Source organism: Sminthopsis crassicaudata, chromosome 1 (genome assembly GCF_048593235.1).
Source record: "Sminthopsis crassicaudata isolate SCR6 chromosome 1, ASM4859323v1, whole genome shotgun sequence".
Taxonomy (NCBI): Eukaryota; Metazoa; Chordata; class Mammalia; order Dasyuromorphia; family Dasyuridae; genus Sminthopsis; species Sminthopsis crassicaudata.
The window spans coordinates 8,546,893-8,566,248 of record NC_133617.1 but is presented as its reverse complement, the minus strand read 5'-3'; the positions used below and the strand labels follow the sequence as shown (position 1 = coordinate 8,566,248).

General features: G+C 58.9%; 2 protein-coding genes across 17 annotated transcripts in view; one reads left to right on the top strand and one right to left on the bottom strand.

Moving 5' to 3' along the window:
* Positions 1 to 819: 819 nt before the first annotated feature.
* Positions 820 to 9,239, top strand: LOC141556915 (coiled-coil domain-containing protein 74B-like). Of its 12 annotated transcripts, XM_074291880.1 has the most exons (11): positions 825 to 1,433; positions 1,615 to 1,659; positions 2,376 to 2,546; positions 3,279 to 3,335; positions 3,767 to 3,881; positions 7,719 to 7,908; positions 7,994 to 8,067; positions 8,160 to 8,222; positions 8,465 to 8,626; positions 8,738 to 8,794; positions 8,918 to 9,239. In XM_074291880.1, exons 1-11 carry the CDS (start codon positions 1,151 to 1,153, stop codon positions 9,054 to 9,056), a joined length of 1,356 nt encoding a protein of 451 aa, XP_074147981.1. In that variant the 5' UTR covers positions 825 to 1,150; the 3' UTR covers positions 9,057 to 9,239. The 12 variants fall into 12 exon arrangements, with proteins under 12 accessions (XP_074148065.1, XP_074147972.1, XP_074147981.1 ...); XM_074291871.1 differs by having other exon boundaries at positions 823 to 1,433; positions 3,773 to 3,881; positions 8,465 to 8,794; XM_074291927.1 differs by lacking the exon at positions 8,465 to 8,626 and having other exon boundaries at positions 826 to 1,433.
* A 1,801-nt stretch (positions 9,240 to 11,040) lies between these two features.
* MED15 (mediator complex subunit 15) overlaps positions 11,041 to 19,356 on the bottom strand; it is an 82,566-nt gene continuing 74,250 nt past the window's right edge. For all 5 annotated transcript variants that reach the window (XM_074291827.1, XM_074291818.1, XM_074291837.1 and 2 more), the window contains 7 exons: positions 18,898 to 19,032; positions 18,650 to 18,713; positions 17,828 to 17,894; positions 14,194 to 14,354; positions 13,901 to 14,067; positions 12,856 to 12,954; positions 11,041 to 12,099 (listed from right to left, as the gene is read on the bottom strand). In XM_074291827.1, the coding sequence (XP_074147928.1) occupies positions 11,963 to 12,099; positions 12,856 to 12,954; positions 13,901 to 14,067; positions 14,194 to 14,354; positions 17,828 to 17,894; positions 18,650 to 18,713; positions 18,898 to 19,032 (830 nt within the window). In that variant the 3' untranslated portion in view covers positions 11,041 to 11,962. The remainder of the gene's footprint in view (positions 12,100 to 12,855; positions 12,955 to 13,900; positions 14,068 to 14,193; positions 14,355 to 17,827; positions 17,895 to 18,649; positions 18,714 to 18,897; positions 19,033 to 19,356) is intronic.

The following is a 19,356-nucleotide window of genomic DNA, read 5'->3' as shown; positions in this document are numbered from 1 at the left end:
TGATGATTGATGGACCGTCGGGGATGCCGGGTAATCACCCGGTTTACATTCAGTGAGTATATGGTGTACTTGGGGGGGGTGAATGGAAGGCGCAAGGGGATGGAGGCAAGACTGATGGTCAAGCAGGGACGGTGGCGGGGCGCACAGTGGGAAAAGGCCGGCCGGCTGATGGTTGATGGAGGGGGGGCGGATGGGCCCCGGTGCCCTCCCCGAGATCTCGGGAGGGGGCTGGCTGCGCTCCGCGTCGTCACGGACAGGGGGCCGGCCCCGCTTGTCGCCTCGGAGGGCTCTGGGCTGGCCCCCTGAGGCGGGGGGCGAGGGCAGAGGAGGCCGGGCCGGCCCTGCGTGGGAGGGCAGCGCCCCGTCCGGGCGGTCTGCGCGTGGCCGCCCCGTGGGACGTGGTAGCGCTTTGGTGCGGGCGTCTTATTAGTGCGCGGACCCGACTCTGCGGAACAATTCCAATCCCCTCGCATCACCACACGCGCCGAACCACTTTCAACCAATCGCAGCGGGCCCGCCGAGCCCCCAACTCTCCAACCAATCACAAAAGGAGCGTGTCGAGCTGGCCACGGGGGAACATTTTCCCTCCGGCACTCCCCTGGACTCCCCAACAAGCGACTTAAAGCGGCTCCTGTGAGGTCAGCCAATGGGACGAGGCCCCCGGCCTCGGGCACGCCCCTTTTCTCTCTCGTCACGGAGATTTTTCCTTTCTTCGGGTTAAAGTAGGCCGCGGCCTAGCCCCCCCACCAATTCTCACGCCCTCGGAAATTCGGCCAATAGGAGCTCGGGTCGCGCCCCCGCCCCCGGCACGCCTCCGGAGGCCGGCCAATCGGAGCCCGGCCTCCGCGCGTTCCAGGCGCTCCGGCCAATGGCGGCCCGGCTCCGGCCCGGGGCCGAGCGCCCGCTCGGCGGACCGTGACCTAGGTAACGCGGCGGGACCCTGAGAGGGAGGCTGCGGCGGCGGCGGCAGCGGCGGCGGCGGCGGCCGAGAAGCCGGTCCGGGGTCGGGCTCCGGGAGGCGGGGAGGTGCGCGCAGCGGCCCGGGGCGGTCGCGGTCGCGGTCGCGGCGGTGCGGAGCGGGGCGGGCGGCTGGGCCGGGGGAGAGCCCCGCGGGCGGCCTCCATGTGAGGGCCCGGGGCAGGGCGGCGCCATGAGCTGCCCGGGGCCGGCGGGCGGGCCGAGCCTCCAGGCCCCGGGCGGCCTGGGCCGGCAGCGGGGGGCGGCGCAGCCGCCCAGCCCCGAGCCGCCCGCGGGGCTCCTGGCAGTGGGCCCCGCGCCCGCGGTGTTTCCGCCGCCCGCGGTCCCGGGAGCGCCCGAGCTGCAGAAGCGCGTGCTGGACCTGGAGAAGAGCCTGCAGTTCGTGCAGCAGCAGCACGCCGACACCCTGCTGAGCCTGCACGCCGAGGTGGACCGGCTGCGCCGGGACAACCGCGGTGAGCCCCCGGCCGGGAGTGGGGCGGGCCCAGCCCGCTGCGCGTGCGCCGCGCGGCCCCGCCCCGTGGGGAGGGGGCGCCTCCCCCAAAGGCGGCACAGCAGGGGGCCCGGGGCCCGCAGCGGGGGTGTCGAGCCTGGGGGGCGGACAAGGGGACAGAAGACCCCCCTGCTTGGTTTCAGATCTTCACTATAAACTCATAATGAATCAGAAGCTGCAGCGGAAAGGTAGGGGGGCCTAGGGGGCTGGGTCCAGGGCCGGGGGCCGGGAGCACCCCCTGCTCCTCAGCCCGCGGCCAGGGGGAAAGCGGGGGCTCCGAGAGGGTGCCTGTGGGGAGGCCCTGGGCCCGAGGGCGGGGTCTGAGCGCCCCTCCCGAGGCAGGCAGGACTCGGGCGCAGTTCCCCGAGGGGGGCGCCCACTTTGGACTTAGCACGTCTGGTCTTGGGGCAGGCGGTTCGTCCTGGAGCGTCACTTGGGGCTGAAGCCGCCTCTGACCCCCTCCCCCTCCCCCTCCCTTGTCCCTCCATCTTTCTCTCCTTTCTTGTGTCCCCTCCTCTCCCCCATCTCTTCCTCCTCCTCTCCCCTTCTCCATTTCTCTCTTTTTCCTCTTCTCCTTCTTCCTCTCTTCCCCCCATCTTTCTCTCCTCTTCCTCTCCTTTCTTCTCTTTCTCCCCCTCTTTCTTCTCCTCCCTTCTCCCCATCTCTCTCTTCCCTTCTCCCTGGTCTTTCTCCTCTCTCCCTCCTTTCTCTGCTTCTCCCCGATCTTTCTGCATTCCCTCCATCTTCCTCCTCCCTTCTCCCCCACCTCTTTCTTTCTCCCCCTCCCCCTCTCCTTTCTAACAATCCCCCCATCACTGAAGGCAAAGACTGTCTTCCTCTTTGCCATCTCCATACCCAGCATGCACTGGGCCTTGGCTCACGGTAGATGCTCCGTGTTTGTCAGAGACAAAGTGGGAGCTTTTTCCGCGGGAAGTTGCAGAAAGCCACACTCCTTGCACCCGAGCCGTGTCGGAGCCGAATGGGGCGCGCTGGGCAGGATGCCTCTGGTCCCCGAAGCTCTGGAGGAGACTCCTGCTCGGGCACAGACCGTCTGAAGGCCCTTCGCCCTCTGCAGGTCTCACCGGTGTGAGGACGACTCTGGGGGGGGGGGGGGGGGCTCCGAGCCCTCAGTAGCGGCACGGTGGTCGCCGTCCTTACCGAGCCTGGCGAGCCTCTGGCGTGCTCTTCCGCGCGGCGTCTCCTTTGAGCCTCGTGGCGATTATGGGAGATGGGGCTGCTGTTAGCTTCGTTTTGCAGATGAGGAAACTGAGGCAGGGGTCAGATGGCTTACAGAATCGGTAACGTCTGAGGCTGTACTTGATCTCCGGCCCATCTGGCCTCCACACGTTCACGCTGGGTCAGAGGGTTGAGCTGGGCGGGGCCCGGAAGGGCTTTCAGGGAAGGCCGCCGGCAGAACCCCCAAGGGCTTGAAAATACCCTGTAGCCCCCCTCTAAGCTCCTCCAGTTTACCGAAAAGGCCCCGAGGGCAGACTTTGGGCTCGACCCCACTGCAAATTAGCGGCAGAGCTTGGGACATCTCGGCCCTTCTGATTCCCAGCCCGGGGGCCTCTTGGGTCTCCCTGGGAGCGGGGAAGCGGGGAATGACAGCCCGGCGCTGATCCTCCAGAGAAGCAACCGGCGAGGGCGGTCACTATCCCCATATTACATTTGAGGAAACTGAGGCGAGCAAAGCCGAAGGGCAAAGTCACTTGCCTGGGTCCCCCAGTAAAGTGAACTCAGGTCTTGGTGCTCGCAGGTGCCGCAGCCTGCCTCGCCCTGGGCACTAACTCCTGATGTCTTCTCCTAGGTGTGACTTCTTCCAATTCCCATTTTCCCAAATCCAACTCGGGCACGGTACCGTCAGGTGAGTCGGAGGAAAGCCGAGGGTTTGCTAATGAGACCGCAGAGTGGCCGGGGTGACGCGGCCCTCGGAGGTCCTGCAAGCCCAGCAGACGGGGCTAGAAGGGGCATAGAGATGGAGTCCGGCCCCCTCTTGGCCAGTCAGCATTCAGCTCTGGCTGACCGCTCCCTTGAGCCCGCCGCCACCCAGAAGCTGGCGTGCCCACGTTTGTTCTCCAGAGTCTGCCCCGGGAGGGGTGGGACCGGATGACCCGGAAGGGCGGACCCAGACTTTCTGGTTCTAGGCTTTGGTCACAACCAGCAAGCCTTCGTCGGGTGTGGGGGGCTAAGAACCGCAGCACTGGGTGGGAGTGTCCGTCAGAGCCACGCCACTCCTGGCAGTTGTGCCCGTGAGAAGAGGCCGGGGGCTCCTCTGACCTCCGGCCCCTCGTCTAGTTGCAGGTTGCTCTAGAGGCAAGCACGCGTTTTGCTGCTCAAAGAAGCAAGAGGTGGGGGAGTCCAAAGGCGAGGAGCAGGACCCCGGTGTCAGGATGGAGAAGGAGCCCGCCGGGTAGGCGCTGGCTCTGCCCATGTGGAGGGGGATGGGAAGCAAGGTTGGGCACGGGCCACACTGGCCTTGTTCCCAGTCTTCCTCTGAACTCTTTTGGTTTGTGAGCGCCCGCGAGCGGGAGCGGAGGCGCCGTCTCCATCCTCCCCAGGATTTCATAGTGAAAGGGAAGCTTGGGCTTGGCTTAGACCCATGCCGCCCATCTGAGCCTCCTGGGATGTGTCCTGAAGCCCGGCCCTCCGGCGCCCAGCCTCCTTCTACCCTTGGCCACCTCCCCAGCGGTCTCTTCTTCAGATGGCGAGGGCCCAGGCCTTCCTCACTCATGGAGCCTCCTCAGCCCAGGGTCCCTTAGCCGAGAGCTCTGGTCAGGGCCGAGGCCAGAACCGCGCCTTCTTTCCTGCGGAAGTCGGGCATCTTTCCCTGAGCGCACCCGACCACCCGCCCTCTCCCTTCTCTGGCTGGTCTTTCGGAACCTGGCTGGGAGACTTCCCATTTACGTGTCCCCGCCTGTGGATCCTCCCGGCTCCTGCCCCCTCCAGGGACTTGGCTCCTCCCGGTCTGGATGAGGATGTCCTGGCTCTGTCCTCTTCGGCCGCTGCTCCGGGGACTCCGACACTGGACTTTCTGACCGGTTGTGGCTGACCACTTCTCCTCTTCTCCATAAGACTCACGCCTTCCCTGACCCCCCCGAAGGATTGAGGTAGCTCTGGGAGCCTGGGGTTCCCTCCTCTCCAGGACTGTGACATCAGCCAGAGGCACCGGCTCATTTTGGGCACCCGGCCGGCCCGCCTCCTCCCCCCCCTCCCCCTCCCATGATCCTTCGCGTGTCGCTGCAAGTGATGTCTGACCGCAGCAGTTCCCGCCGGCGGCTCAGGGGTGACATCTGCTTGCTGAGTTTGCTAGCGTGGCCAGCTGCTCTCCTGGGCTCTCCGTGGGGAAGCGCCGTGCCATTTAGGGCTCAAGGATCCTCCTCTTGGCAGAGACCAGACATGGTGGCCTGGGCTTGTGGCCTCCCTCCACAGTCTTCCACTTCCCTCCAGTGACTCGGCAGAAGCCTCGCTTTCGCCCTGCATTTTGCTGGCTGCCTCGGCTCCTTCTGGTCCTCAATCCTCCGGAGCAAAGTGGCCTTGCGGATGGCTGGGCTCCCTGGAGTAGCGGTGGAGGGGGAGGGAGGTAGAGGGACGGAGATCAGAGGTGGCCAACGAGGTCCCATGCACATCGGCTCTTTGGACGTGGCCGTTCTTCGTCCTCCAGGACGGCCAGAGTCTTCTGAATTGCCCCAAGTTTCTTCGGCAGACATCCCCACGGAGGTTTTAGTCCTGAACTCCTGCATTCCCGTCATTCCCACTTCCCCTTCCAGTTTGTCACTGAGGAGAGTCGGGTCCAGATTAGTTAGCCATCTTTAGTTCTTCTCTCTTCCGGGTTGAGATCTGCTCTTGAGGCAAAGGGACTGATGGCCGCTTTCGTTTGCCCCAGACTGGCTTTTCTGACCGACTCCCGGGCTGGGGAATCGGGCCGGTCCCGAGTTCTTCCGGGGCTCTGTGGCCCACCATTTGCCTTCTGGTTTGGCTTTTGGGTAGTTTTCCAGCAGATTTGCTAAAGCAGGACAGGGTAGGCTCGGCGCCTCACAGAAGGGCCCCTGGTGCGCAGACATTGCATGCCCCAGCTCCCTGCGCCGCTCCCTGCCTCCCCCTGCCCCATTGAACCAGCCCCATTCTGACGTTCTTCCAAAGTATCTTCCCCTGGAGATGTCATGCTTCAGACATTTGTGGGTTCTGTGCTCCCAAAACCAGGTCAGAGGCTTCATGCACTGTTGGCTTGAGGAAAGGTCAGAGGAGGTCCCAGAAAGTCGTGTCTGCTTTCCGCCATCTTGGCTCCACGCTGGTTCTAGCCCTTGAGGGTGCAGGGATCGGGCCCAGCCAGGCCGCTCGGGCTGCTCTCCTTGGGCCGAGGGGTCAGGGCTGGCCTGAGCGCTGGAGGCCTGGGTCCTCTGTTGCATGACAGAGCCCGCCCTTAGCACAAGGCCAGCCCAGGGGCTGGCTGTCAGTCGACCTTCTGTGTACCGCCAACGTTTTACTACCAGCTTCGTCCTTGCATTCTTCGGCGTCTCCCACTGGCTTCCCTCTGAGGCACGGTCCTTGGCAGACAGACCGAGGCAGGTTCCATTTTGGGGGGGAGCCCCACCTTTCAGTGAGGTACCCCCTCCCTGCCCTTTATCAGAGTGATCCGGACACCTCAGTCTGTCCTCTGACAGCTCAGTCTCGTGCCTCCCTGGCTTCCAGCGGATAGCTGGGAGGAAATCCCCTGGAGCACAAGGATCTGTGCCCGTGTGGGGGCGCTCTGTTGGAGACGTCTTCACTCACCTGTTCCCTCCCACCGGCCCCCTCGGGGATCATCTTTCCTGGCAGCCCGGGAACCGCTGGACCACAAGCAGCTGCTTCTGCTCAGCATCCCTCCTCGCCTTCCTCCTGAGGAGCTGTATCCTAGTGCTTCTCGCCCCCTGGGCCGTCCTTCCCTTCCGCCTCTCCAGAGTTCCTCCCCCTGCAGGGACATCCCCTGAGGGTGGGATCGGGCACTTGCTCCCCAGCTTCCATCCCTTCAGGGAGAAGTGAGCAAGAGCCACTCCCACTTGAGGCCCCTCAGACCTTTGCTTCAAAGCCCCAGTCGGGTTCTAGATGCCTTTGGACACGATCACCGCCCCCTCCAGCCCCCGCTTCCTCAGCTTCCTGCCACTTGTCTCATCTTGGTTTTAGGCTGTCCCACCTTTTCCTGCCTCCCTGACTACCTTCCTTTTTCTCCTCTATCCTTTCCCTCCTTACGATCAGTCGATTAATAAACCCCTGCACTAACCATCACACTGCAGTGGCCAGGGGCAGGCTGGGAAAAGAGAAGCTGTGGACGTGGCGTGGGACCTAATGCGTGAGGCGCGCTGCAGCCGTCCAGGAGCATGAGGGAAGGATGAGGGAAGGCATGGAGAGCAAGGAAGAAGCCACAAGGGTCGCCATTGGGCGCAGCATGCTCGGCCAGAGGGGCTTCTGCACGGACCGCGGGGGGCTAGGGTCACTGGAGTAGAGAGAACCTGGTGGGGGATGAGGGAGAGAGCAGGTTGGGAACAAGATTTGTACTGGCGAGAACCGCAGCAGGCTGGAGAGCAGGGGAGGGACCAGGTCAGGCTTTTACTTTGGGGAAATCCCTTGAGCAGCTGAGGGGAGGACGGATGGAGGGGGAGGCAGGGGGACCAGCAGCCGCTGTGGTGGTCTAGGGGAAGGTGATGGAGGCATGGGGGGGGCTGCAGAGGTCAAGTTGAGAGGCCCAGGTCCCAGGCAGACATGAGGGGTGAGTGAGGGAGCCAGGGTGAGACTGGGGGGAGGGCAGATCTGGATGGGGTGAGACAACTCCTGGATGTCCAGTCTCGGAAATTGAAGTCAGAGGTTGGCAGAAATTGGGGCAGGAAACGCGGCTCTGAGAGGCGCCAGCCCAGAAAGGGGGACGGAGTCCAAGGGAGCGGAGGAGATCCCGGGAGAGAGGGCAAAGAGAAAGGGGAGGGGGCACGGCCTGGAGAGGAACGTGGGATAGACGGGGCTGGAGGAGGGAGACGCCCTGCAACCGGTGTCCGGGACCACGCTGAGTTTAGGAGCCAGGCTGTGAGGATGCCCAGGCCCCCGTGGCCTTCAACAGAGAGAAAACAACCCTGGCGTTCTCCCCAATCAGTAAACACTGGGGAAGCCCCCTCTGGTAGTTGGCTCTAGATGGGGACCTGGAGGGGAGGGAGGGGCTGGCGCCCCCGCCCACAGAGCCCGAGCGGCCCGCGGGCGCCGACCAGGGTCCCGTTCATTCTAGGGCCGAAGCCATGGAAGCCTCGGCCAGCACGGTGACGCCCATGGTGTCCTGCCAGCCCCAGTTCAAGCACATCCTGGGGATCACGTCGTCGCTGAAGCTGCCCCCGCACCTGCGGAAGCTGTCCACCCTGCAGCAGTGCGAGCTGGTCATCCGCCAGCTGTGGAACGCCAACCACCTGCAGGCGCAAGAGGTGAGCCCTCACCTCTGCGGGGCGCCGGGCCCGGGCGGGGCCCGCCCAGCACGCCCTCAGTGGCCCCTCTCTCCATCTCCTCCAGCTGCAGAACCTGAAATCGGCCCTGGAAGCCGGCCCGCGACAGGCAGCTGACGGCTTCCTGGTCAACCGTTCCAAGTGAGTGAGCCAGGGCGGGAGGGCGGGCTGCGCGGGCCCGGGCCCGCGGGAACGCCGCGTAATCTGCTTTTCTTTTTGTCTTTTCTCAAAAGGAGGGCATTGGGAGAAAAAAATAGTAGTCACCAGTGTGTGTTCTCTGCAGGGTCCTGTGCCAGGTACAGGGGGTGGAGAGGCAGGCCGGCCCAGCCGGGCCCGTGGGTTCCCGGTAACAGCCTTGAGGCGACTGGAGGGGGAAGCCGGGCCGCATCCACGGATGCATCCCCGCTTCTGCCTCCCTCTGGGGGGGAGAGCTCCCCTCCAGAGGTCACAAGGATAGGACCACTCTCCTGGGGATGGAGCCTCCAGGATAGAAGGCTGCAAAGAGCCACCAGTAGACATACACAATGTGTGGGTACAGGGTACACAGAAGGGGAAACCGAGCTCTTCCTGGGAAAGAAATTCTCTCGATGAAACCCACGGCTCTTCCCCTGGTGAGACGAGCCGGCGGGCCGCCGGCATCCAAGGGGATCCTGGCTCTGACTTCTCCAGGCTGTTGTGGCCGAGGAGGCAGGAAGGACAGGTGGGCCCCCGGGCTCGGCCCTGGCCCAGTGGGGCCAGCACCGCGCACTCGCCGGCCACTCTCTCCCGTTTGCCCCAGATCTGTCTTAGGGCAAACGTTTTCTCCACTCAGGCATCAGGCAGGTATGCAGTTTCCCAAAGTGGCCGATAAGAGCGCGGCGAAAAAATGGTGAGTGCCGGCCGCTGCGGCCGGCATAGCTCCGCCCCTTCACGAGGACCGGGTCAGATTCCCCCTCCCGGGTCCGACGCCACCAACCCGGCCATCCTAACATCTTCTCTCCTCCTCGTCCAGCTTGATCCTCGCTCCGATACCCGGGGCAGAGAGAGCAGTCTTGCCGGCCCTGAAGCAAACCTTGAGAAATAGCTTTGCTGAAAGACAGAAGAAAATGCAGGCCATCCAGAGCCGCCGTCTGCACCGCACGGTCCTGTAGCCGGCCTGGGGAGCAGCGAGCCTGGAGCGCGAGGGGCGCCGCGGCTGGCCAGTGGGCGAACTTCCTCCCCGGCCTGGGTCCGACTGCCGCCATCCTCCCCAGAACATACATTAACACAGAAATGAATTACGAGATTCCTATTTCCCTACCAGCGAGAGCTTGTTGAATTAAATCTCATTTATCTACGTTGCTCCCGTCGCATCTGAATCACTCCGTGAGTCACTCAAAAGCGCTGGCATCCTTTGGGCCGGGGAGCTCCCCCATGGTCTGAGGGGCTTGACCCCTAGTGACTGTCGGGGGCTGGGTCTCCAGAGGGACCCAAAGTCCACCCCCAGCTTCCTTTCCTAGAGTGAAGAGGGCTTACCCTCAAATCTGGTCTGTGTCAAACCTCAATCCAAAGGACTGCAGCCTGTCAGGGTACGGGCCATGAGATCCGAGCTGTGGCCCCGCCAGAGCAGGGCTGAGGAGAGGGCGGAGCCTGGCTCTCCCAGACCTTTCCCTCTGCAAGGATGCGGTTCCCGCAAAACGAGAGAAGGGAATTGTAAGGGCCCTTTAAATGGGCGGCGCCACCCTGCAACAGATTGAGTGGCCCAGAAGTAATCTCTGTGGATATAGCACTGCCCTGTGGGTGGGATCCTGGCCACATTGAGACAGCTTCGTAATGGGCGACTCCCTCGCTGGGTGGCTGTGCGTGTGACCTCACAGGCCCTTTATAAGCCACTGCAGACAGCAGTCGCTCTCGTTAACCTGGCTCCCTGAGCCAAGCGGATGGAGAGCCCAGAGGTAAGGAGTTTGGTAGAGAACACGTGGGTCTTCAGACCAGGTGTTCACTAGGGAGCTGACAAGTCAGGGCATTATGGGAGTAGGTATAATAAAGGCTTTTAAGATTACACGTGGCTGTTCTTGAGCGTGGTACAGGTTACTAAACTATAGATTCAAGAGGTCGTGGCCAGAGACCTTTGAAGGCCTCAGAGGAGGCGAGCCGGGTAGCGTTGACACTGCAAAGGACAGTGGTCAAAGGTACTCTGTGGGGCCTAGGACAGACTGGTAATTGTAACTGTCAGGAGGGCATGTTATACCCCTTGACTTCTAGGACACAGAAGGGGCCACTGAGGAACCCTTGAGCTCTGCAGAGTTGGCCCGGAGATGTCCAGCTGGCTCTGCAGAATTGGGCCCAAGGAGCCTCCTGAGGGTCGGTCCTGATGCTTCTGCCTGTCATGGCCCCGGGGGGATCCAGAGACGTCTGGAAGCTCCTCCACAGCATTCTCCCACTTTGACCTTCGTATTCCCGATCACATAAACACACTCCTAAGACGGTCTGAAACAACGCATTGGGTCTGTACACGGGGTGCTGGGTCGGGGGTCACCTCATGACCCCATTTGAGGTGTTCTTGGCAAAAATGGGTCCTGGCGCTTTTTTTCTCCAGATGATCTTGCACTTGAGGAGACAGAGCCAGATGGGGGAATGTGATCTGTCCAAGGTCACACTTGGTGTCTGAAGATGAGTCTTCTGACCCCAGGCCACCCCCACCACACTGGGGTACACTGCCCCAAAGACTGGGGAAAGGCCCTGGGGTGCAGAGCTCAGGATGGAGGGGGAGGGTGGGCCCCCAGGGGCACCTATAAAGGTTTTTGTGAGGAGGTCACAGCTGAGCCAAGCCTGGAGGGGCCTCCTGGGAGTTTGGCCAGAGCAATTCGGGTGTGGGGAGATGCGCCCTCAAGAGCCGGGCTGGCTCAGAGTCGCCAATGAGTCGGGGAAAGGTGGCTGAAATCCCCCGGCCTCCCCAAGCCGGCAGAAGCTGGGGATGATGGTGCGTCCCCAGAGAAGTGTGCCCCCGAGTGACCGCTGCAGACGCAGGTCAGAGGCTCCAAGCTGAGCTGGAGCCAAAGCGGAGACAGACAAGCAGCATTTCTGGGCTACGGGGAGCTCTGGGGTCACAAGGGTCAGGGGGCGGGGCAGAACAAGTAAACATCACTTCCAGTCAAACACAGGAATAAATTTATTATAATCAAAGAACAACAAATAATGTATTTATTAGTGTGTGTACAAAACGCTGCCCCTCCCCTCTCAGTCGCCGTGCCCTGAACCCCTGTACCCCACACTATCAGTCACAAGGGCTGCCAGAGAGCCAACGTGGCCGCCGCAAGGGAGGCCATGGAAGGAGGAAGCGGCCCCGGGATGCCGAGGGCCCAAGAGCTGCTGCTCCTTCCGGGGGGAGAAGCCCGGCTCCCTTCCCTCCCCATCTCTAGGGAGCCCGTGATAGAACCCCTCGGCTTGGGTGACGCCCAGGACCGAACGAAGAGGAGCCGGACTCCACAGTGGCTTCCCAGGTGGGAAGAGGCCGCCAGAGACCCGGGGACAAGCGCTGCGAGGAGTGTTAGTGACGGGCCAGGAGGGCCCGGCCCCGGGGGAGCGAGGGGCAGGCCCAGCACCCTGACTGCAAAGCCAATGAGGAGGCCCTCTTTGGAACCCTCAGAAGCGACTTTCTGAGCAGCCTCCATGTCCTGGCACGGACCCGACCCGAACTCGGAAAAGAACAAACCCGAAGCGCTTCCTATGTGACGAGCTCCCTCCACGGGGGTGCGTTCTAGCGGGCAGAAGAGCTCCCCCTTTCCTGACAAACGGGGGAGGTGGGGCCCCATCCCAGAGGAGGAGTGGGGGGGGCACCCAGGCTGAGGACTAACCCTCAGGATCAAGGCGGGGGGAGGGCCCTGAGATGCCCGGTGTAGCCGCCCCCCAAACAGTTGTTCACAGACAAGGACAGCCTGAAGGAACAGGTTGAGAGGTACAAAGTGGGAGGGGGAAGAAGGGGAGGAGGTTGCTGCTCCAGGAGCGGGCCAGCCGGCCACCCGACACTGCGGGGCTCCTTCGGGCTGAGGGTCCCCTCGGCTGGGGGTGGGGGGACCTATGCGGCCGAGAGGCAGGCCTGCCGGATGCTCTGCGCCCACGTGTTGAGGAGCGCAGTCACCGAGTGTTTGTCGGGGAGCTGAAGCAGCTTGGAAGTCATGTACTGGTGCACAGACTGGAGGAACGGGTTTGCCTCTGGAAGGGAAATGGAGGGGAAGGGGCTGTGGTGGAGGGCCCTGAGGAAGGGGGGGGCAGGGAGGAACCACCAACTCAGGACCAGCCTCGGGGCTTCCCGTGCCCTTCCAGAAGTCCCCGTCCCACCACGTGCCCTCGGACCCCAGTCCCAGAAGGCTCTGGGGCTCCTCTCGTGACTCTCCCCTGCTGGGCCCTGCAGCCTCCCCAGACACCCCTCCCTGGCCGCCCAGGCCCGCCGACACCCCGGCTCGCCCCTGCTGCCCCCCTAGAGCCTGAGATCCAGGCCTAGCCAAGCAAGTTCCTCTCTGGAGGTAACCTTGATCAGTAAAGCCCTGCCCCCCACCCCCGCCCCAGCACTCTCCAGTTCTGCTAGAGGAGGGGGTTTGGACCAGAAGCCCCTCCCCCCAGACCGGGGTACCACAGAATGACCCCCCTGGAGGTCACAGGAGGGGAAGGGGACCTCTGGGATGAGGGGCCCCTGGGTCCGCCCCGTGCTCCGGCCGGCCATGGTGACTCCGCCACGAATCCTCAGAAGGGTTATAACACAACTGCAGTTTCCTCTCCAGCCCCTTTCCTTCCTGCCCGTCTGTACCCCTGCTTAACTGCAGAGTCCACAGATCCTCACGCTCAGAGACTCGTCAGCCGCAGCCCCTCGTGCCCGGCGCGGCTTGGAGGGCACTGGAAGGTGCCAGAGACGCTCACCCGGGACTCCCCGGCCCCCTTTCCTGCCTCCCTCGCTTCAGGGGACGGACGTACCGTATTGCCAGTGCTTGTCTATCCACAGGGGGCTCTGGGCCGGGTAGTCTGCAGGGACGCTGAGCTCCAGCGGGGGGACACTGGGGAGGTTCTTGTCATCTGCACACAACAGAAGGCACCGGCTGGACTCCAGCTGGCCTGGGCTGGGGCCCCTCGGGCTGGGGAGAGTTTGGGCCTCCTGGCCCAGGCAGGCCCCCCCCCCCCCCCAGAAACCAGAGATCTCAGGAGAGCCTCCCCTTCGTCTTGTTGTGAGGGGGCAAGATCCACAACAAACCCGATTGGGGGGCGTGATGACTGGATTTATGAAATGTTCTCCCTTTTCTTCCATTAAAACAAAAGTTTGTTCCCAGAGATGGGAAAAGAAGGGAGGGTCTGGAGGGAAACCAAGTGCGTAAAACAACCGCTGGTTTTTAAAAAGAGCTCTGGGGTTCCCCAGTGCTCCATCTCCTGAGGAAGCTGCAGCCTGAGTTCAAAGCTACCAAAATGGAGTCTTGGGGTTCGAGCTGGGGGGCCCTTGGAAGCCCCGGACCAACCATCATCCCGTGCACTCCCTGCACGTTACCATTCAAAATGAATCCTCCCATCCGCTCCCTGTGCCCCTCCGTAACAGGCTCCCCAGAAACATGGGGGCCGGCCCTAGGGGCCTTCATGGGAGGGTCCTTAGCCGGGGACTTGGGAGGAAGACCACCCTTCGACTAGCCTGGGCAGCAGGAGGCAGCCAGAGTATCCCCTGCGCTCTCCAGGTGCTCCCGTCGGAGGCCCCCGCTCCCTGGACAGCGGGGAAAGCCTCAGGGCCACCGAGGTGACACATGCTGGCCCTACCCTAGGGGCAGCCCTCGGGGGGAGGATTAGCTGAATAAATGGAAAATACGAAAAAATAAAGAGGCAACAAGGCAGGGAAGAGGACATCTGGAGACAGGGATCCTCCCACGGGGATGTGCGGCCCATTGTGATTTCAGCCGGACTCTGGGGAGCCGGGCCCTTCTTCTCCCTCCCCCTCCTTCCTCCTCAGGGAAGACACAAACAGGGCCTGGGGAGGACTCACCTAGCTTACAGATGAGATGCACAGTGCCATTGTTGCTGCAGTGAGAGGGGTTCAGATTCACCAAGAACTTGGGGTTCAGTCGGGCCACTTCTCCTTGTAACACGTTTGGGATCGTCTGCTTTTCATCATCCTCGTATTTCCGCTTTCGAGGGGACATGATCGGAGCTCTGGGGGGGGGGGGGAGTACATTTCCATTGCTGGCCAGGAGAAGTCCCCGCTCCCCGCCCTCTCCCCCCGGCCCCGGCCCAACGTCTGGGACTGAGACACGGACCCTCGGCCTCCCCGGTACCTACGTGATGGGAGGGCCGTGGATGGCCTCCATGGCCGGCACAAATGTGCGGTACAGAGAATGGTTGAAGACTGGGGAGCGGATGTTGGCAAGAACGGCGTCCAGGAGGGGTTGGCACAGGTATTGCTGCTTGGTGGGTGGCACGGGAGGTGGAGGAGGGGTGGGCTGGGGAGGGGACACAGAATGCTCATGGCCCTTCCTGACATGAAGCTGGAGAAAACTCCCCAAGCTCTGCCTATTGGAACACTGACTGTCTGTGACATCTCTCCCGGACTCTCACTGCATCAAGGCAATTTTCCAACAGCCCCGCCGGACTGTCCAGCATAGCAGCCCCTCCCCCACTTCTCTGGCAGAGAGCCTTTCCTCTATTCCACTAAAAAGAAACCCGGAAGCATTTTCCCAGAGCTGTCTCCCCCAATGCTCCTCCTCTCACGTTACCCGGCTGTTCCCCTACCAGGCCTGTCGTTCTCATCTCAGAGGATGAAGTGAACTATGGAAGAAATGAAAAGGGAATCCACCTCTGGACACAAGAAATCCCACCCAGACAATAAACTTCCCCCAAATCAGAAATGGGCCAAGCAAACCAATAAATCCCGAGGCAACAAGAAACGCCATAACAGAGTTCAAAGACTCAACAGACAATGCCCAGCTCCAGAGGGCAAACCAGAGACGAATTCCACCTGCTGCTTCCTGAAAAAATCTCCAAAGAAAACTTTTTAGGAATGTCAGGGCCAAAATCCAGTCATTTTGGACTCTGGTCCAAAGAAAAATACTGCACCCTGCTGGAAGGAAAGAGCAGCTACGATCAGGCTCACACAGGACTTAACAGTCACCGCCGTAAAAGAACAAAGAATATGGAACAGGATACTCCAGAATGGGGGGAAAACTGAGAACCACCAATGCAGCAAAACTAAGTATAACCTGACAGGGAAAAAGAAACAGAACTTCCAAGCATTACTGAAGAAATGATAAGAACTGTGGGAAAACTTTGAAACTCAAACATAAGAGTCCGGAAAAACACAAAAGGGTCAACAAATTTATGTCTCTAAATGCTTAAATCAATAAAAAAGAGAAAGAGCAGATAAATGAATTATTCATGCAATTAAGAGGAATAGAAAAAAACAAAAACAAAAACAAAAAACCCAATTAAACACCAAAATGGAAATCCTGAAAATCAAAGGAGAGATTAATAAAATGGAAAGTTAAAAAAAAAAAAACAACTCACTGAACTAATAAAATGTTGTCTTTTTGGCAAAGATATTCAAGTGGTTTGCCATTTCCTTCTCCAGCTCATTTTATAAATGAGGAAACGGAGGCAAACAAGATTAAGTGACTTGTCCACAGTCACACAGTGAATTGTCTGAGATCACATTTGAACTCAGGGCCTCCTGACTCCAGCTCTGGTGCTTTATCCAATGAGCCACCTAGTTGTCCCATAATAAATAAAAGAAGGAGCTGATTTTAAGGAGGAAACTCACAATAAAATACACAAACAACTGACTAAAAAAGAAGAAAACTAACTGATTAGTCTCAGAAATGAAAAGGATAATGTACCACCAACAAAGATGAAATTTAAAGCAATTATTAAGAGCTACCTTCTCTAATTAGTATACCAAGAAAGAGACAATCTAAATGAAATGGATGTATGTTTACAAAAATAAAACCTGCCCAGATAAAAATCAAAAGAAACAGCCTATATCTCTCTTTCTCTGGCAATTGGGATTAAGGGATGTGCCCAGGATCCCATATCTACTTAGTGTCTAAGACTGAATTTGGCGTAGGAATGGGTGTTGTATTTTGTCAAAAGCCCTCTCTGTCTCTATTGAATAATTACGTGATTTTTGTTGTTTTTATTATTAATATAGCCCATCGTGCTGATGGTGTTCATCCAACTCTTTGTCCTCCTTACTCCAGGGCTGGTGCTGCCCCCAAAGACTCCATCTTAGAAAAAGAAACTGAACAAACCATTGAAACAAATGAGTTTCCCGAATCTACCAAACACTGAAAAAAAAAAGAATTCCTCCTCAAATTGTGTGAACTGTTTGGAAAATTAGGTAAAGAAGTCCTAGCAAATTCCTTCTAGGACACAGATAGGACTTTGGCACGGGAAGAAAAAAGCAGAAAACTTCAGATTGCTATTCCTAATGAATACTGAGGGAAAATGGTAAAGAAGTTTCCTGTGAGAGATCACAAAGATCACAGAGTCTAGGACTAGGCTGAAGTTCATACTAGCCTTTAAGGGTTAGTTCAACATTAGGAAAGCTGTCATGACCATTAGGGACAGCTTGGTGGCACAGTGATAGAGCCTTAAGTCAGAAAGACGGGTCTCAAACAAATCTGGCCTCATATACACAGATGTGTGACCCTGGGCAAGTCCTTTAACCCTGTTTGCCTTAGTTTCCTCATATGTAAAATGAGTCGTCGAGGGAAATGACAAGTCACTCCATACCTTTGCCAAGAAAACTACTCATGAGGTCACAAAGAGTTGGAAGAACAACATCAGCACAATTGGCCACGTCAATAATAAAAGCAACAAAAATCACATAATTATCTCAGTAGCCACAGAGATGGCTTTTGACAAATAGAACAGCCATTCCTTTTAAAACAGCACAGGAATAAATGAAACTTTTCTAAAACCAAGAGCAAGGGAGGAAGATTCTGGAAATATGGCCGTTAGGTCAGAAAATCCCAAGCTCTCTGGACTTCCCCAGAAACAAGACAAAATTGCACCTCAGAGTGCAAAAAATAAATAGCAGCTGGACAATCACAAAGATAACAAAAGAGGGAAAAGGCTCATGTGCCAAAATGTTTGGGGCAGCCCTTTTTGTAGTGGCCAGAAACTGGAAACCGAGGGGATGCCATCAGCCAGGGAATGGCTGAAGAAGTTGTGGGATATGAATGTCATAGAATATTATTGTTCTACAAGAAATGATGAACTCTGCGGACTGAGCGTTAACACGTTATGTTCACTTTTTTTTTCTTCTCTCTCGTGGTTTTTCCCTTTTGTTCTGATTTTTCTCTCAACGTGATTCATGAAGAAACGTCTATTTCCGGAACTGATTCAGGAACTGAACACGGGCAGAGCAAGATTATGGGGTGAGCAACCATGACAGATCGAGCTCTTCTCAGAGATGGGATTATCCAAGACAGTTCCAAGAGATTTGAGATGGAGAATGCCATCCACATCCAGAGAGAGAACAAGCTTCTGGATGCAAATTGGAGCATCCCATTTTCACCTTTTAAAAAATGTATATGGGGCAGCTAGGGGGCGCTATAGTGGATAGAGCACCAGCCCTGAAGTCAGGAGGACCAGAGTTCAAATGCGGCCTCAGACACTTAACACTTCCTGGTTGTGTGACCCTGGGCAAGTCATTTAACCCCAATTGCCTCAGCAAAAAGCAAAAAGCAAAAAAAAAAAAACAACAACAACAAAACAGTGTATGACTGCGCTCATTTGTTACACGGGCTTTGCTTTTCCTTTTTCCAGGTTTGGTGGGGAAAGATTAAGAAAAAAAACCCTTTCATTAACAAATATAAGGCCTATATGACACTATACTTCTCGCTGCCTGAAAAGCCTGGTCTCCCCACCTCCCTCAAGTCTGCTGGCCCCGCCTGTTGTAGCCACACTCCCCACTCACCACAGCCATGTCATTCTTTAGCTTCTCCAGAGCAATCTCACATTTCTGGAGCGTTTTCAGGGGACACCTGGGACAAGAGAAGCCCACCCTGAGTCTGAGCCCACGTACGTGAATGGAGCTAGAAATGTAGCCGCCCGGATCCCGGAGCCTCATCGTTGCACACCGTCTCCCCGCGGATGATGAAGAGACAACCGGACCCTCCCTGCACTCCCACCCAACCTCAAGGCCAACCAGCCCCCGAGGAGAGAACGCGGGCCGGGGGGAAGGAAGTGAGCGACTTGTGAGTGCACCGAGCATGAATTCAGCACATGGTGAGGGAGGGGGCCAGCACAGCTATCCGCGGGTCCCTACACATCTGCCACACGACAAGCAGAAGCCGCCGGGCACAGATGCACGGCAGCCGGTCTCAGTCTGCTTGGACAAAGAGAGGTTCCACCCCGAAGCCTCCTGCCTCCTGATCCCGGAGTTCCCTAAACTGCAGACTTCTGACGGGGTGCTGAGAGCTCTGGGTGCTAGAGGGGCAGTGATGGGTCTCTTCCAAAAAGACCTTGATAACTGTAATTCATTATATTTGGCTTCCTTTGTGATCCCCGATCTTATTTTAGTGTGGAAAAGGGTCCAGGGGCTTCCCCTGAAGGGTCCAGGACAAGGTTAAGACCACCGACCCATAGGAACTCATTCCTCAAACACTGACTCTGTCTGGGATGAAAACAAAACCCCATAAACCCTTTAAGCTCATTCAGGCAGAAGGGGGACAGGCACGGCGCCCTGAATGCTTCCTGCAGGCCCGGGGGGGAGGGGAGGCCCAGGGACACCACTCACCGCTTGGACGGGTCCGTGAGAATGTCTAACAGGCTCTTCATCTTACTGAGATCCTTCTTCCGTTCTGAAAAAGAGCAGAAGCCATGAGCCCGCCCGCAGCCCGGTGACCCATGACCGGCCCGGAGGCTGGAGGCTGCAGGCGGACGGGCCGAGGCGGGCCTGAGCCCAACCTCTGCAGGGGCGAGGGGCCCCCCGGAGCCTCCGGTCCCTTCCCCTCCCCCCACCGCAGGCAGGACAGGCCAGGGCACCTTCGTTCTTGTCGATTTTGTTGATCATGCGCCGCAGGGGCTCGATGTACTTGGACAGCTGCTTCAGCTTCTCCAGGTACTGCTGCTCCTCGGCCTGGCTGGAACTGGCTGGGCTCAGCACCGAGCTGGGGTTCACTGCGAATGGGGGACGTAGAGAAGGATGTTCCTCCTGGAGCTTCCCAGCGGCTCCCTCTCCTCCTCACCTCCCCCGGCCCCCGGCCCCAAGCCCCCGGCCCTCGGCATTCCTCCCGGGCGCTGGGCTGAGGAGGAAGAACATCCTGTTTATCTGCGAGGGCATCTTGTTCCTCTCCGGGACAGCGTGTGCTCCTTAGAAGCCCAACCACAAGTCATTAGTCACCCCATTTGGGGACCGAGTCGCTGCACACCGCACAGGCTTAATATTTGCCTGAGAAAGCCTGGGCTCGGCAGACGGTCTTTGTGAGAAATGGAGCCCAAGGG

Excerpts from the sequence above, each read along its gene's own strand:
- LOC141556915 (XM_074291866.1), top strand. The coding sequence starts at position 1,151 with ATGAGCTGCCCGGGGCCGGCGGGCGGGCCGAGCCTCCAGGCCCCGGGC. Across the intron at positions 1,434-1,614 it reads GCTGCGCCGGGACAACCGCG|ATCTTCACTATAAACTCATA; the intron begins GTGAGCCCCCGG and ends GCTTGGTTTCAG. Across the intron at positions 7,909-7,993 it reads ACCACCTGCAGGCGCAAGAG|CTGCAGAACCTGAAATCGGC; the intron begins GTGAGCCCTCAC and ends CATCTCCTCCAG.